The sequence below is a fragment of the Bos grunniens genome, chromosome 6, assembly GCF_055505025.1.
Source record: "Bos grunniens cultivar Pamir isolate PY7600 chromosome 6, Bosgru_T2T1.0, whole genome shotgun sequence".
NCBI lineage: Eukaryota > Metazoa > Chordata > Mammalia > Artiodactyla > Bovidae > Bos > Bos grunniens.
In genome coordinates this window covers 103,136,943-103,154,887 of record NC_141170.1, presented here as the reverse complement: position 1 = coordinate 103,154,887, position 17,945 = coordinate 103,136,943, and the positions used below count along the sequence as shown (strand labels likewise).

At 40.7% G+C, this 17,945-nt stretch overlaps 1 protein-coding gene across 5 annotated transcripts in view; it reads left to right on the top strand.

Annotated features, from left to right (window-relative positions):
• The window catches only part of ELOVL6 (ELOVL fatty acid elongase 6), a 132,105-nt gene that overhangs the window by 99,864 nt on the left and 14,296 nt on the right, over positions 1-17,945 (top strand). For 4 of the 5 annotated variants that reach the window (XM_086407048.1, XM_086407046.1, XM_086407047.1 and 1 more), the window contains one exon: positions 16,502-16,653. In XM_086407048.1, coding sequence (XP_086263174.1) covers positions 16,502-16,653 — 152 coding nt within the window. Of the gene's footprint in view, positions 1-16,501; positions 16,654-17,355; positions 17,518-17,945 lie in introns of all 5 variants that reach the window. The other variant, XM_086407050.1, reaches the window with a different exon arrangement.

The window sequence follows — 17,945 nt, the reverse complement described above, 5'->3', positions numbered from 1 at the left end:
TTCACCCTATCCTCTAACCCGAAATCTAGATAACTCCCCCCTACACACACACACATAGCCCTACATACACACCAGCAATAGAACAGCAAAAGACTCAGAAGATGTTCAGTGTATGGTGAGCTGCCCTACAGGGTGACAGGCTGACTGCCAAGTCCAGCACGCTTGATCCTTACTCATGCATTTCTTACTGTGCCTCTGCCTTTCTACAGACTTTCTCCAGCACCATGGAGTATTCACTCAGGTGCGTTATATCACAATCAGCTTCCTGGTCAACCAAAAGCCATCTTGGCAGAGCCGGGCGAGGCAAAGCCAGCCACCCCCCAACAGTGTCTCAGACCTCCACTATGACTTCCTGTGAGGGAGATCTCTCCCTAATTCTGGTTTCTCCACCCCACCTCCCTCCGCTCAACATGCACACCTGATTTGCCAAGTCTTGAGTTCCTGTTCCATTATCCGTCTGCATTTTCTCTCTTGGCTGCCCCATCTGGCCTCAAACTCAACGCTACCTGAACCTGTTTAATGGAAAAGGTTCACAGCCAGTCCCTGAACTCAAAATTTCACCGTGGGGAATATATTGCAAGGAAATAAAGTCAAACAAGGAGAGGCTTCCTGTATGATGTTTATGGCAGCATTATTGGCACTTAAATAAGCAATATAGAAAGAAAGAAAGAAGGGAGTGGTAAGTTACAGTGCAAACATCCGGTGGAATCATGATGCAGATATTAAATAGGGGGTTCAGGAAAACTGGGTAGCAACATGGGAAAATTGCTGATGATAAGTTGGAAATGTACTTAGGTAGGCCTCTCTGCTTAGGTACTCTAAGCTCAACCATGAATGGAAAGTGAACAAGACTGGAAGGTATTAAAAATTATAACCATTGTGTTATGTTTATAGGATCATGATTGGTCTTTTCCTCTGTATTTTCTGAATTTTCTAAAGTCTATATGCTATAATTGTTTATCTTTTTAATAAAGCTTATCAAACTTTGCAATCAGGGTGGCCTGATGGCGTCCTATTTACGAGGCTCAGTGAGGGAGTAAGCTTTGCCTTCACCCTCAGCAGGCAGCTCTGTGCTCAGGCGACCACTCTAGTGGGCCTTCCAGCAGCTTCCTCACTCCCTCTGCAGCAGTGCTCCATTGCACCCCTCTGCTCTGACCTCTGGAAGTCAAAGTGTCCTAGGGCTCAGGTGCTCTCTTCCCCTCTATTTCAGTTCTGTCCCTAAGGGATCTCACCTTATTCAGCCCATGTTTAAATATCAAATGACTCTTATACTGAAGTGTCCAGCCCTGATCCCTTCCCTAAACTACAAACTTCCCTTCATCTAAAGCTACTTCATCTTCACTTAGACGTGTATATGGTAGGCATCTCCTGTCTTATGTCCCTAAACAGAGGTCTGGATTTCCTCTATGACTTAATTAACATGCAGATAAGTTAATTACTAGGTCAAGTCCTTTCTAGCTAAGTACCTGGCATCATTATCCCATTCTTGTTCATCAGGCCAGAAATCTTTGTCTTCCTCCTTGTTATTTGGCCCCACTCACAGTGGTCCAGGGCATCCTCTCAGGTATACAGATTTGTCTGCTGCTTTCTGTTCATGTCTGCTGTGACCGCCTCTTTCATTTGGAAATAGGGATATAATATCCTTTTAAATGTTCTCCCTGGTGGATTTCTTACATAATGATAAATTATCATTTAATAGTATTCATAATTACACATTAGTCTTAATTATATATGATTATCTATTTTTTTTAATTTTATTTATTTATCTGGCTGTGTCAGGTCCTAGCTGCAACACCCAGGATCTTCGTTAAGTCACGATGGATCTTTTGTGATACAGCTGGGGCTCACGGACTCCCTAGTTGTAGCCTGCAGGCTTAGTTTCTTTGAGACATGTGGGATCTTAGTTACCCAATCAGGGATCGAACCCGAGTCCCCTGTATTGCAAGGTGGAGTCTTAACCACTGGACCACCAGGGAAGTCCCTATGATTAGCTATTAATGTTACATTAATTATTGTGGTTGTCTTTGATTGTATTATAGTCTATTCTTCACACAGTGGTCTGAGTGATCATTAAAAACATATATTAATATTGTGTCACTCCCTTGCTTAAAATCCATCAATGTCTATGCAGTGCAGTTAGAATGAAGTACATTTTATGACGTTCATTGTTAATTTTTAATATTACTATCACTGTGACATATGAAACCCTCAAAGGCCCTACCAGTGCTGGGCTCTGTCCACGTGTTGAAGCGCATTTCCCTCCTGCCTCTGTCACCTGCCAGCCTCACACCACAAGCACACACAGCTCACTCCTGCTCTGCTGTCTCCTGTCCCTGTCGTGTTCTTCTCCAGGTCTTGGCCAGAGTGGCTCCTTTTCATCAGTTTACATATCACTTTCTTTTTCTGTAAGCCTTTTTATTTGAGATATTCATATATATTCAGAAAAATGCACAAATAATTAATGTAGAGCACGATTTTTTTTTTTTTAAACAAAGTGAACTCACTTGTGTAATCCCCACCCCAGTCAAAGTATAGAATGTTACCAGCACCTCGGAAGCTTCCCTCTGTGCCCCTTCCCAACTGTTACCTCTCCAAAAGTAATCTCTGCCTGTATTTGAACTTCGCATGAACAGGATCACACAATGTATATCCTTGCATGTCCAGATTCTTTCATTCATTACATTTGTGAGTATCATCCATGTTTTGCATATAGAAGTTGTTGCTTTGTTTTTATTACTCTATAGTACTTCGTTTATTCATTTATTTTACTCTATGGTAGGTTGACATTTGGTTTTTACTATGTAGATATTATGAATAATGCTGTTGTAAACATTTGAATACCTGTCCTTTAGTGTGTACTATGGAGAAGGCAATGGCACCCCACTCCAGTACTCTTGCCTGGAAAATCCCATGGACGGAGGAGTCTGGTGGGCTGCAGTCCATGGGGCCGCTAAGAGTCGGACACGACTGAGCGACTTCACTTTCACTTTTCACTTTCATGCATTGGAGGAGGAAATGGCAACCCATTCCAGTGTTCTTGCCTGGAGAATCCCAGGGACCGCGGGGCCTGGTGGGCTGCCGTCTATGGGGTCGCACAGAGTCTTCAGACACGACTGAATCGACTTAGCAGCAGCAGTGTGTACTATGTTGGCATTTCTGCTCGGTTTTTACTTAAGAGAGGAATTGCTCAGTCAGAGGGTTTGGCTTAAATGTTTTCCAAAGAGTTTGTACCAATTTAAGTTCTCACCAACAGCATGTGAAAATTCCAGTTGCTCCTCATTCTCTCCAACCATTGATATTGTCCCTTTCTCTTAGCTTTAGCAATTCTGATGGGAGAATTAGTTGTTTCTTCTTTTGAAATAAATCAGCTGCCTGGATGGATTAAATCTCCAGGAACATTTTTATTTTTTCCTACTGATGTTGTGTGTTTGTCAGCAGATCATAGGAACTTTCACACTGTGAGAAATAAAAAGTTAGTAGTATTTTTAAATGAATAAACCTAGGTAGAAACAATCTGATAAAATTTAATTTTTGTAAAGGGATATATGTACAATGATTTTACTTACGTTGAGTGCCAGATTCTTGTCTCAGGATTCAAGGAAGGATTATGAACTCTGATATTTACATGTAACAATAACAATGGGTTCCTTAATCTGAAATTTCTATGAACCTGCTAAGAGGGTTTGTTGATAATGGTTGAGTTCATTAAGATTCTATAATGAAGGCCATAAAGAAGGCTGAGCACTGAAGAAATGGTACTTTTAAATTGTGGTGCGGGAAAAGACTGTTTCTTGGACAGCAAAGAGATCAAACCAGTCAATCCTGAAGGAAATCCATCCTGAATATTCACTGGAAGGATTGATGCTGAAGCTCCAATACTTTGGCTACCTGATGCAAACAACAGACTCATTGGAAAAGACCCTGATGCTGAGAAAGATTGAAGGCAAGAAGAGAAGGGGATGACAGAGGATGAGATGGTTGGGTGGCATCACTGACTCAATGGATATGAGTTTGAGCAAATTTTGGGGGATAGAGAAGGACAGGGAAGCCTGGCATGCTGCAGTTTGTGGGGTCCCAAAGAATGGGACATGACTTAGCAACTGAACAACAAGAATAAAAACTTGATACATCCTATAACATATATTTATATATAGTATATTATAGAGAAACGTTCTGATTTCATCCTCCTCCTCTCATGCTCTGTAGCACTCCTATCCCAAGACATTTGTACTGATGTTTATCTCTCTTTGTTTCCTTCAACCACTCATCACTGATTCTTCACCTTTAGTGATAAATGGATTCAATTTATGGCTGCAAGTGCTGAGTCATTTATCAGGCAGTCTCTTAACTTTGGTGTTGATATTGGCTGTGACTGGGCAATTTGGAACCAGTCTGTTGTTCCGTGTCCAGTTCTAACTGTTCCTTCTTGACCTGCATACAGGTTTCTCAGGAGGCAGGTCAGGTGGTCTGGTATTCTCATCTCTTGAAGAATTTTCCGCAGTGTGTTGTGATCCACACAGTCAAAGGCTTTGGCATAGTCAATAAAGCAAAAGTAGATGCTTTTCTGGAATTCTCTTGCTTTTTCGATGATCCAGTGGATGTTGGCAAAGGCTGGTTCCTCTGCCTTTTCTAAATCTAGCTTGAACGTCTGGAAATTCTCTGTTCACATACTGTTGAATCCTAGCTTGAAGGATTTTGAGCATTACCTTGCTAGCATTGAAATGAGTGCAATTGTCTGGTAGTTTGAGCATTCTTTGACATTGCCTTTCTTTGGGATTAGAATGAAAACTGACCTTTTCCAGTCCTGTGGCCACTGCTGAGTTTTCCAGATTTGCTGGTATATTGAGAGCAGCACTTTCACAGCATCATTTTTAAGGATTTGAAATAGCTCGACTGGAATTCCATCACCTCCACTAGCTTTGTTTGTAGTAATGCTTCCTAAGCCCTGCTTGACTTCACACTCCCTGTGAGGGACCCAACCATCATGGTTATCCAGGTCTTTAAGACCTTTTTTGTACAGTTCTTTTGTGTATTCTTGCCACCTCTTCTTAATCACTTCTTCTGTTAGGTCCTTGCTGTTTCTGTCCTTTATTGAGTCCATCTTTGCATGAAACTTTCCCTTGGTATCTCTAATTTTCTTGAAGAGATCTCTAGTCTTTCCCATTCTGTTGTTTTCCTCTATTTCTTTGCATTGTTTGCTTACGAAGTCCTTCTTATCTCTCCTTGCTATTCTTTGGAACTCTGCATTCAAATGGGTGTATCTTTCCTTTTCTCCTTTGCCTTTAGCTTCTCCTCTTTTCTCAGTTATTTGTAAGGCCTCCTCACAGCCATTTTGTGACATGTTGCAATTCTTTTTCATTTCATGCATCCATTTATCTAATGGATTTTTAGAACAGCCTGACAAAAGGAATTGGGCACATAGAGAGCAGAAACTTATGGCTTATGTCTCCTCCCTTTCTTATGAGTAAAACATGACCTCACATAATTTTAGGGCTCAAATCCTAAAAGACATTCCTAGTCCCCAGTTTTGAGGATGTGGAAAGCTGAGCATCATAGTTACTTTTCTCTTCCCTCCTCACTTTCTTTATTTTTTGTTTCAGTTTTTGGGTCAGAGGAGAGACCATTTATACAAATAATGCTATATATATTCAAGTACTCTCCCAATGAAATTTTCATTAATCATCTCTCAGGTGGAAAAAAAAAGTTTGATTTCTTCTTGCAGTTGCAAACCCTAGTTAAGACTGTGCAATGGAATCAATGGGTCAATGCTATTTTTCTTGGCACTGGAGTTACCATTGCCTAGTAATTTGGGAATATTCCACAAGAGATTAAGAGTTTTCTCAAAGGAACAAAGCTTTCTGTAGAAACAAGATATGTAACCACTTTTGTAGTTCTGGTGAGTTTTTTGCTTCAACATTAATTTCTACTATGCCCACATTTACTTTCAGGTTCTTTTTAGTTCATTCAAGTCTCTTTTTTTTAATTTTCTGCCATACTTAATTAGGGTCACTAATCATAAGACTTTATCTCATTGTTCCCATCTTAAAAGTCCAGGAATCGGCACATTGTTCTTTCCATATGTTGGTGACAGTCAATAAACCTTAGTCAGGAGCAAGTCTCCACTCACCCAAGCATGAGTCAGATGGCATCCCATCAGTGGTGAAATTCAGGGAGAAGAGCTCTCACCTAGGACAGCAGTGACGCAGAGACAGGCATCTGTCTTCATCAGTTACCTGGACGGCTTCATCCAAAGGCTTGTGGAGTAGGGAGTGGAAGGCAGTGTGCAGGGTGAAGTCTCCAGGACATCCTTAATGCATAGCCAGTACTCGGTGCCTCCACATCCAAGATGCCAAGTGAATTGGTATGAGATGGGTCCTGGGTATTAGAACTGTTTTAGCGTGCATCTTGGTGATTGTAACGTCCAGTCAACTTGAGAATCACTATACTAAATGAAAGCCTACTGGCAAGTGAAGGGTCAGGTCTGGGTAAAGGGCAAAGGACTGGAGCTATAGTCAGAAGATTCTGCTACTTAGTAACTGTAATCTCAGGCCAGTCCCCTGCCGTCTCCATGCCTATTTCTCTCTCTGTCTGTGTAACCATGAAGGTTACATACCACACCATAGTGGGACCACATGAAGTTGTTATGAAAATAAAATTTCATCATGTAGGGACTCAGTAAATTTGTTTAAATGTGAAATACTATGCCACCATCTAGTTAAGTACTTGTCAGCCAGAACTGAAGCTGGTTTCATGTGGCTTACCTTCATATATTTTTTTACAACTCACAGTCTATGTATGTATAATCTTTTTTAAATGTATACAACCTGGATCATCCTATAGAATGTTCTGTTCCTTATATTTTTCACTTAATCACCACATATCCTGGAGCTCTTCTATGTCAACACCTAAGGCAAATGTACCTGGTATATTTTATTGCTATATTGTTTTCATTGTAATTAATTTAATCAGGTATATTGAGATGTTTATATTATGTCTTAGCCATCTTTTTTTTAAATCAATTTTTTAAATTGCAGTAACATTGGCTCATAATATTTTACAAGTGTTATGGGTATCGAAAGTTGTTGATCGCTCAGTCGTGTCTGACTCTTTGCCACCCCATAGACTGTGGCCCACCAGGCTCCTCTGTCCATGGGATTCCCCAGGCAAGAATGCTAGAGTGGGTTGCCATTCCCTTCTCCAGGGGATCTTCCTAATACAGGGACTGAACCTGAGTCTCCTGCATAGCAGACATATTCTTTACCATCTGAGCCAGCAGGGAAGCCCCCTGGTACTGGGTTGGCCAAAAATTCATTCAGATTATTCCACAGGATGTTACAGAAAACCCCAAATGAACCTTTTGGCCAGCCCAATCAAAGCATAACATTGTTACTTCTGTCTACCTTCCAGCTGGCTCACCAGCAAACTTCTAGTATCTGTTACCATAGCGTAGATCCCCCTTACCCATTTTGCTCTCTGGTAATCAGTACCCTCTCTCTTCTGCATTTACATGTTTTTTTGTTTGGTTTGGTTTATTCATTTATTTTGTTGTTAGTTTATTAGTTGTCTCATATTCTACATCGGAGAAGGCAATGGCACCCCACTCCAGTACTCTTGCCTGGAAAATCCCATGGATGGAGGAGCCTGGTGGGCTGCAGTCCACGGGGTCGCTAAGAGTCAGACACGACTGAGCAACTTCCCTTTCACTTTTCACTTTCATGCATTGGAGAAGGAAATGGCAACCCACTCCAGTGTTATTGCCTGGAGAATCCCAGGGACGGGGGAGCATGGTGGGCTGCCTTCTCTGGGGTCGCACAGAGTCGGACACGACTGAAGTGACTTAGCAGCAGCAGCAGCAGCAGTTTATTAGTTTTCTCATATTTCTCATTCTACATATGAGTGAAACTATATGGAATTTGTCAGTCTGATTTTTTCACTTACCTAATAACCTCTTCAAGGTCCACCCATGTTGTCCCAAATGGCTAGGTTTCAAAAGATGTGTATATTTTCAATTTTGATGAATATATATATGTTGTTCAGTTGCTATGTTGTGTTTGACGCTTTGCGACTCCATGGACTGCAGCATCCCAGGCTTCCCTGTCCTTCACTATCTCCTGGAGTTTGCTCAAACTCATGTCCATTGAGTCAGTGATAGTATCCAACCATCTCATCCTCTGTCGTCCCCTTCTCCTCTTGCCCTCAGTCTTTCCCAGCATCAGGGTCTTTTCTAATGAGTCAGCTCTTCGAGTCAGGTGGCCAAACTATTAGAGCTTCAGCATCAGTCCTTCCAATAGAATATTCAGTTGCAAACTCTGGTTAAGACTGTGCAATGGAATTAATGGGTCCGTGCTATTTGTCTTGCACTGGAGTTATTACTGTTCTAGTTAGTTTGGGAATATTCCAAAAGAGATTAAAAGGTTGATTTGCTTTAGGATTGACTGGATTAGTTCCTTGCTGTCCAAGAGACTCTTGGAAGCCTTCTCCAGCACTACTGTCCAAAAGCATCAATTCTTTGGTGTTCAGCCTTCTTTATAGTCCATACATGATTCCTGGAAAAATCATAGCTTGGACTATACGGACCTTTGTCTGCAAAGCGATGTCTCTGCTTTTTAATACACTGTCTAGGTTTGTCATAGCTATTCTTCCAAGGAGCAAGTGTCTTAATTTCATGGCTACAGTCACCATTGGTGTTGATTTTGGAGCCCAAGAAAATGAAATCTGACACTGTTTCCACATTTTCCCCATCTTTTTTGCCATGAAGTGATGGGACTGGACTCCATGATCTTGTTTTTGAATGTTGAGTTTTAAGCCAGCCTTTCAGTCTCCTCTTTCACCTTCATCAAGAGGCTCCTTAGTTCCTCTTTACTTTATGACATTAAAATGGTATCATCTGCATATCTGAGGTTGTTGATATTTTCCCCAGCAATCTTGATTCCAGCTGCTGAGTCATCCAGCTCAGCATTTCACATGATGCACTCTGTATATAACTTAAATAAGCAGAGTGACAAATATACAGCTTGGACTTATTCCTTTCCCAATTTTGAACCAGTCTGTTATTCCATGTCTAGTTCTAACTACTGCTTCTTGTCCTGCATACAGGTTTCTCAGGAGGTAGGTATTCCCATCTCTTTAAGACTATTCCACAATTTGTTGTGATCCACACAGTCAAAGGCTTTAGCATAGTCAATGAAGCAGAAGTAGATGGTTTTGTTTTTTTTTTTAATTCCCTTGCTCTTTCTATCATCCAGCATATGTTGTCGATTTGATCTCTGGTTCCTCTGCCTTTTCTAAATCTAGCTTGTACATCTGGAGTCTTGGTTCACGTACTGCTGAAGCCCTGCTTGAAGGATTTTGAGCATAATCTTGCTGGCATGTGAAATGAGTGCAATTGTACAGTAGTTTGGGCATTCTTTGGCATTGCCTCTCTTTGGGATTGGAATGAAAACTGACCTTTTCCGGTCCTGTGGCCATTGCTATGTTTGCCAAATTTACTGGCATATTGAGTGAAGCACTGTAACAATATCATCTTTTAGGATTTGAAATAGCTCAGCTGGAATTCCATCACTTCCACTAGCTTTGTTCATAGTGATACTTCCTAAGGCTTACTTGACTTTGCACTCCAGGATGTCTGGCCCTTGGTGAGTGACCACACCATCGTGGTTATCTGGGTCATTAAGTGCTTTTTTGTACAGTTCTGTGTATTCTTGCCATGTCTTCTTAATATCTTCTACTTCTGTTAGGTACTTGACATTTTTGTCCTTTATTGTGCCAATCTTTGCATGAAACTTTCCCTTGGTATCTCTCATTTTCTTGAAGAGATCACAAGTCTTTCCCATTCTGTTGTTTTACCCTATTTCTTTGCATTGTTTGCTTCAGAAGTCTTTCTTTTCTCTCCTTGCTATTCTCTGGAACTCTGCATTGAGTTGGGTATATCTTTCCCTTTCTCCTTTGCCTTCTTTTCTCAGCTATTTTTAAGGCCTCCTCAGTCAACTACTTTGCTGTCTTTTGCCTTTCTTTTTTAAGAAGAAATATATATTATATTCATTACTTTATGCAGTTTTAACATCAACTTTCTTGATCCACAAGAAACTTCAAACTTTCTAATGGAGATATACAACTAAATGTCCAAGTCAAGAGCAATCAGTCACAGCTATAAATGACCACTCAGTAAAAAGTGAAATTGTGCACTCTGAATTGTTAGTGAAGGAGGAGTAGAGAAAATAAATTTTTAAAAACTACATTGTGTGGGGTTGGCGAAAAGTTCATTCTGTTTTTTTCCATAGTATCATACAGAAAAATATAAAGGAACTTTTTGGTCAATCCAATACATCCCCATTTTACTGCCCATTTATTGGACAAAAAAAAAAAAAAGCTTCAGACTTTGACTTGTTATATTATTATTGGAAAATATGTTTGTAGCAAGGAACAGTCTAGACCAAACAAAAGGAGACATTCTCTATTACAGATATGTGTCCTCAAGTGTGGAAAGGTGGGTTGTCGAAAAAGACAAGATACCCATGTGGAGATGCCTTCATTCTCTGTCACACACACTGTAATATTTTGGTTCTCATTGATTTGCTTTAACATATTTGGGGATCATTGAATATTCTTCCTATTCTGGAAACTGTCAGAGTCTAGGACAGTTGTCAGAGTCTGGCTCAGACGGTAAAGCATCTGCCTACAATGTGGGAGACCCGGGTTCGATCCCTGGGTCAGGAAGATCCCCTGGAGAAGGAAATGGCAATCCACTCTAGTACTATTGCCTGGAAAATCCCTTGGACAGAGGAGCCTGCTGGGCTGCAGTCCAGGGGTCTCAAAGAGTTGGACATGACTAAGCGACTTCACTTCGCTTTAAGACAGTGTAATGGAGTTAAAGTTTGTTATTGGGGAAATCAGTGGCCTTGCGCATGTTTACAGAGTTGCTACTGTTAGATCAGCCATCCCCATTTTTTGACAATTGATAAGATCTCGTAAATATTTTTTTTTTTCTGATGACAAGATACAAGTGTAATGAAACATTTTTGTTGCTCAATACTGGAAGGGATTGCACCTTTGGTTATTGAGTTAGCAGGGGGTAGGGGGCAGAGGAAGGGAGACCAGTGTGGTTGGCACTGTAGAATAAAAAATCTTTGAGAAACCTTGTTTTGATCCCTAAATACATTTAAGTTGAGGGCCAAGAAGGAAGCAATGCAAAACTGGTTTTATCAACTCTTAGTGTTCATGCAGAAATAATTGAAAGTATTATTGATGATTTATACTCATGGCTCTTTATTCTCAGGGTAGAATTCTGGAATTCTTATAGTCATTACTGAGATATTCCATTTTTGACTTCCAGAAGGCACTAAAATTGGAAGATTAGAATACAGTTATTCAACTTTTTCTCAGGTAAATACATAGTCAGACCTCATGATCACAGCATAGTTTTAAAAGATTAGCCATATTGCTCAAGCTTTTTTATAAGAGACCCCAGTGTTTATTCCATGAGTTGTTTCTGTCAGAATTTGAAAGTTGTTTATATTATATATATATATATATATATATATATATGTGTGTGTGTGTGTGTTTATTACCATTTATAATGAGCTGTAGAGAGTCTCTCCCTGCCCCAGTGGATTATAATATCTGATACTTGGTGGATGCTGATGACATAGATGTTGGTTCAATAAATGAGTCAGTCTTTCTTCACCAGTGCCATGTGTCATCCACAGGCAGATCAGGGATTAGTATTTTGTCTCATTCTCTAAGAAGTTGCAAGCTAGTGTCATCATGATTATTCAGCATATCAGTTGTAAGTAGGTGCCTATTTTAAAATGTATTTTTTAAATTGTCCGTCTAAAACCAACTTGCTTTCCAGTAATCAGGCAATGCAGAAATGTGTGTACAGTACAAAATAGAAGGTTCCCATCTTCATCCCCGGAGTGTCACAGTAGGAGTCCAGTGGGCATTCTTGGCACCTCCTTGAGTACATGCTGTGGCAAATGGTAATGATGATGAAATAGGCTTCTTTTGGGCCAGAAATCTAGAACATCTGATTGAGAAGAAGCACCTTAGTTAATCAGGGCTGTGGTTACTTCCCGATCTTCCGGCACTGTGTCTAATAGGACCCAGCAGCTGACGCAGGACAGGAACATCTACCCCCACTGAGCTCTCCCCTCTTCCATTAACTGTTATAATCAAAACTAGACTCAGGCAAGAAAAATAATGTATTTCTTTAAAAAAAAAAAAAAGGATGCTGGTGTGACTTTACAGCTGGGAAAAGGATGTGATGATGTATGTGGTCACATGCCCCCACTAAATACAATGGCCCATACTCTTAGCCTCTTTGAAGCCCTAGATTTACAATCTTTATCATCTGATCGAAAGATAAATTTCACATGAACCAGGAGCTCAACAATCTCATCTTCCTGTTAGAAAATGCCCATAACACTTAAGAATAAAACACATAATACCATGAATAATCATCAGTGCCCATCAAATTCTACATTTATCAATTTCCTTGACTTTCAATTAGGATAATTTCAATTAAGGATATTTAGTCTTAACTGGAGAAAGTTAAAAGTGATTTTCAACACTGAAGGACAGATGAAGTAAAGCAGCAGTAAAATAAAATTTTTTATTATAGTAAAAAAATAATAGTATAATAATTTATTCAGCACCTACATATGAGAGGCTGTGTGCTAACTAAATACCTTACTTATATTGTCCTATAAAATTTGTAGAATTTACAAATTAGGTATTAATTCAATGAATAAAGACGGAGAGAGGTTAAGTAATTTGTCTAGTCATGAAACTAATGAGAGCTCTGTGATTGGAATTTGCAGCTCTAATCTATGGGTATTGGCTCGCAGTGATCCAGGCATGTGGCCCGGAAAGTGTGTCAAAATTGCTAAGAGTACTGTCTGCCATGAGTATGAGTAAGGACTGGGAATAGCCAGACATAAGCTGTATATTTGTCTCTTGCATCATATCAATTATGGAGGGGAAAAAGCCTCCTCCCTTAAAGTACATTTTGGTGAAGTCTCCCAGCCTAAGAACCCTGTGCCCACTTATAATAGAAAGCTGCCTGGTTCCAAAGCTCACGGTGGCTGAGATATGCTAGGGGCAGAGGTACTGGTTTCCCACAAATAACAATAACCCCATTGGCCAAGCAGCTCCCTGATGGCTCCCCGGCAGTGGCATTGTTACATCACAACAAAGCGCCTTTGCCCTCAGACACATGCGCCCGACGGCTGGCACTGAGGTTTTCCCTGAAAAGTGCACTGTCCTCTGTTTTGAGTCAGCCTTATTGTTCAGAGCTTAGGGGGTGAGGCGCATGTCCAGACATGGGACAATAAGATGAGCTATGGACTTGTTGCCAGTAATATTGTGGATCACTGTGAGACCTAAACTTTGAATTCTGCAGTGCTCTGAAATGACCTCCCCTTCGTGCCCTCCTAAGAGTCTGGATATCTATTTAACCCTAACTCAAATGCCACCTCCTCTTCCAGGACTACTAGCAGCAGCCAGTGTTCGTGTACCGATTCTTGTCACCCTAGCACCTGGAACATTGCCAATGAGTCTTTAACAAATGAAAGAATGAATAGCTGTGCCAGTACTTAGAATATTGGGTATGGTTAAACTACAGTGACTTTTGAAACTCAGGAAGATAAAAAAAGTCATTATTCCAAAACTCCTTTCATTGGATCTACTATGATCATGTCTGAGGCACATAGTCAAGCAGCAAAATGTGGTGGAGGAAGGGCTCTGCTTCCTGGGTGTGCTGGGCGGGGCTCAGCAGGGAAAGACATGGTCTCCACAATGTTGATTATTCAGAAAAGTCACTGATCTGGGGCCTCAGGAGCAGGGACTGATACATCTTGGAAGTGCATCAAGTGTGTGTTTCTTTGCTTTCAACTGGTAGAGAAATCACTGATGTATCTCCCACTGACGTATCTGTCTATGAAAACCAGCCAACTGATACAGTCAGTGGTTCACCAGCAGCATCTGTGACCAAGACATATTTGATAGCCACAAAAGGTTAACCAGTGTTCAGAGGTTTCCTGAAAGTAGGATGCTCTGGGGTCTAAATAATAAAAAGCAGGACTCCAAATAGCTTATACAGTAAGGAAGCTCTAGCCCCAAACCAAAAAGTCTTGTGGTAAAGTCACTGAAAGATTGGTGCATTCAGCAGGTCAGTCACAACTTGGAGGAATACTTTGCGATACTCTCTCACTGAACATTATCCTCGAGGGAGCTTCCTCCTGGTGGCCAGATGTCTGCTGCTTTTCCAAGTAGTATGTGGTAATGAGCAAGGAAAACTTTCCCCAGAAGGCCCCCAGCAGCTCTCTCCTCACATCATATTGATTAGAATTGGGCCATTGTCCATCCTAACAAGTCATTGTGAGAAAGGGAAATGGGATTACTAAAACTTGCTTAGGTAATTAGGGTTTACTCCTAAATTGACGATAAGATCACCTTCCTGGAGGCAATCGTGATTTGGGAAAACCTGGACAAAATCAGAATTCTTTTCACATGGAGAAGGAGGAAGGGACTTGGCCCCCGAATAGACAACCAGAATGTCTCTCTGTAGGCTCAGTGGAAGTGCCATATCCATTTTTGCGTACTACCTTCCACAGCAGCAATCAGTCCCCAGTTTGCTAATAATTTGGTGATGGTGGCTACTTTTCATATGAAATTTAGCCATCGTCTGGTGGAATAAAGACAAAACAGTAAAAATTAATTCAGGTTAAGACAGAAAGTTCTCCATTATTTGACAGTACCAATGAAATCCAACTCCCCATTCTCAAACTGGGACAAGTTTATTGACTCTAAAGGCTTTTAGGTCATTCCACCAGGAGGGGACATTTCTTTGAGATAAGAGAGTGAGAAGAACAGCCTTCAAGTAAACACAGAAAAAAAGCTCCCCAAGAAGAGGAAATAGCATATGCACAGGTCCTAAGGCAGAAAAGTGGAAGGATCAGAACTTGTTGGAGTGATTGGCTCACAGGAGCAGGAAGAGCGTGGCAGGATGCAGGGGTGAAGAAGGAGGGGCCCTCCAGAGTCTGGCAGTTTCTGTTAAGGAGTTGGGGGTTACATTCTGTGTTCAGCAGGAAGACACTGAAGGATTAAACAGGGATCTGCAACTGTAAAATCATACCAATAATCCTATGCAGAATGCTTTTATGTGTTGGAAAGAGTAACTCTGTTTAAGGTAGGTCATATGTTATTAGAGAAGCTGCTCATAGAGTCATCACTTAATTAATCGGCAGTTGCCAAGAATTGAACTTCATCACCTCTATTCTATGCAAACCTGGCCTTTAGTTCTCGCTAGCGGATGCATGTTTGTGGATAGGGTAGCCGAGTGGAATGACTTAGTCAAGCGACACAAAGACATTTTAAATGCTAAAGTGATTCAGTTATACATGCATATATATGTATATGTGTGTGTAGCTCTTTTTCATATTTTCCATTATGGTTTATTATAAGATACTGAATATAGTTCCCTGTGCTACACAGTAGGACCTTGTTGTTTATCTATTTTTTATATAGTAGTGTGTGTGTCAGCTAATCCCAAACTCCTAATTTATTCTTCCCCCAACCCCCTTTCCCCTTTGGTAACCATACGTTTGTTTTCTATGCTCACTGACTTTGGAACCTAAAAAGGGAATGCTGCCAGAAAAAAAGATGAGCAAACACATCTCTCCCGTGATCAGTCAGCTCTCCCTTCACTCATGTACATGGCTTGTGAACTCTGGAACACATGTCTATGGGGTTCACATCATGGTGGAGGCTGTGTGTTCCAGTTGACAAGTCCTTTCATACTTCACTCACATCACTGAGCTCAACACACTCCAGAGCTCTCCTGTTTCTTTAGCGGTTCCGTGATAACAAGTCCACATGTAAGTTTACTTCTCAAGCCACGATCTCACTTTTTCAGCCCTTGGAGCACCTCTGACTATGCAGAGGCAGATACATTACAGGACACTGAAGAACGGGGTCGACGCAGTGTCAGGGCCTAGTTCTGGGCTAAGGGAGTGAAGCTGGGTGGGCTGCAGGGTTGGCAGTAGAGCTCAGCCTTCTTCCTTTGGCTTCTGTGAGAAAAAAATGGATTAGAGAGATTCAAGGGAACAGAGGCAGGGGATTTGGAGAATGATTGGACAAGGGACAGAACTGAGATAATTCCAAAAGTTTTCGGCCAATTCCCTCTCATCCCCAAGGGATAGTTGTCAAGTTGAAACACTAAGATAATTGGAGTTCTTGAGATCCTGCCCTGGATCTAGTCCCCTTTTCCATGACCTCTTTTTGGAACATGGGTGAAGACTGAAGTGGCATAGCCTTCAGAATAAAACTCTGAGTAGTTTTCTTGCTCTTGTTAACAAAACATTTTTAAATGCTTCTGGGTAAATGCAAATGATTGTGGTGCAGTTCTGCCTATTTCTGCCAACGGCAATCTTCTACTAATGGTTAATGTTAGACATGAAATTATTTTCCTGAATATTGTTTCTTTTCTTTTTTCATTATGAAGTATATTCGGTGCTCTTCGAACTGGTGCTTATATGGTGTACACTGTGATGACCAAAGGCCTGAAGCATTCAGTTTGTGACCAGGGTTTTTACAATGGACCTGTCAGCAAATTCTGGGCTTATGCATTTGTGCTAAGCAAAGCACCCGAACTAGGTGAGTGTCTTCTCTCTTTCCATTTCCTCCCCCACCCTCACCCCTTTGTAGTTACACACCCGTAATATTTATTGAAAAATCAACAAAGAAATAACTTGAAGGTCCTATTTTACTGGTTGCAGGAAAATTACAATAAGTGAATTTGCATTCTTAACTAACTTCCATTATGTTTGTTCTCTTCCCTCCTTTTAAATAATTGTACCTTGTGTGTATCAAGAGCCAAAAAGTTTATATAGAACGTGCATGGATCCAAGCCTCACTGAAAGCACAGTTCCAGGGGCTAAGAACATCTATCTAGCCCCTTCTCTGAGGCCTTTAACAGCTGAGCTAATATTAGAATATTGGGGACAGTTAGCCTCACAGCTATTTCCCAGTCTCACAGGGAAGCGTATGTTCAGCTCTGGAGTTTGGATACAGACTAGGACATTCAGCCTTTTGTTTGGGTAGCCTCATGTTCTCATTCACAAAATATTAAGGGTTAGCTTCTGATGTTGTTTAATTTTAATCAATTGAAGAAATAGGCCTTAGAGAAATGTAATTCATCTTCTAGAAATTAATCCAAAATGCTGGTACTAGATAGGTAGATTCCTAATAGTTTTTGCTTTAACTCTTTAATAGTCTTGAATATAAGTGTGTCACAAGTTAACAGACACAGTAGAAAATCAAGTAGCAAGGGTTTTTTTTTTTTTTTTTTTAACACAGGCACAGTTCCCCAGGAAAATATCTTTGTTGCCAGAAAAAGGGAGCCACCGGTGATGAAAAGATCTGAGTTCATCTATGAGCCATGCTGGCCAGCCTCTCACAGATTGGTCCACATCCTTAGGGGACACCTGTCTATCCTCTGGGTTTCTTAATGTTTTATCTGTAATTAAGAATTGGCTTATTTAGTTCAAAATTTCAATCTATCAATTATGTTCCATCTCCTGTTTCTCCTGAAAAGGGGGTTGGAAGTTATAATTTCATTTTAAGTTACCTACAGTATTAGCTATCGAGTCTTTCTGAAAGGTCCGCCTAGTTTGTATCTGTTCACAGAGGATATGACATGCCTCTGATGTATGCATCCTCTGCCTCTAGCCACTCTTCATCAGAGGTCTAATCTGCTGGCAGTTGGTTTGAACTGTTGGTTTGACCACTTCTTCCCAGGTCAAAGACAAGGGAGGAACAGCAGGAAAAACTTCAGCACTCACACACACAGCCTATCAAAAGTCTTAGAGTGAAATGCATTAGTATGGACTCAGTTTATTCCTTTAATAAATTTTTAAATTTTTTTTATTGAAGTATAGTTGATTTAC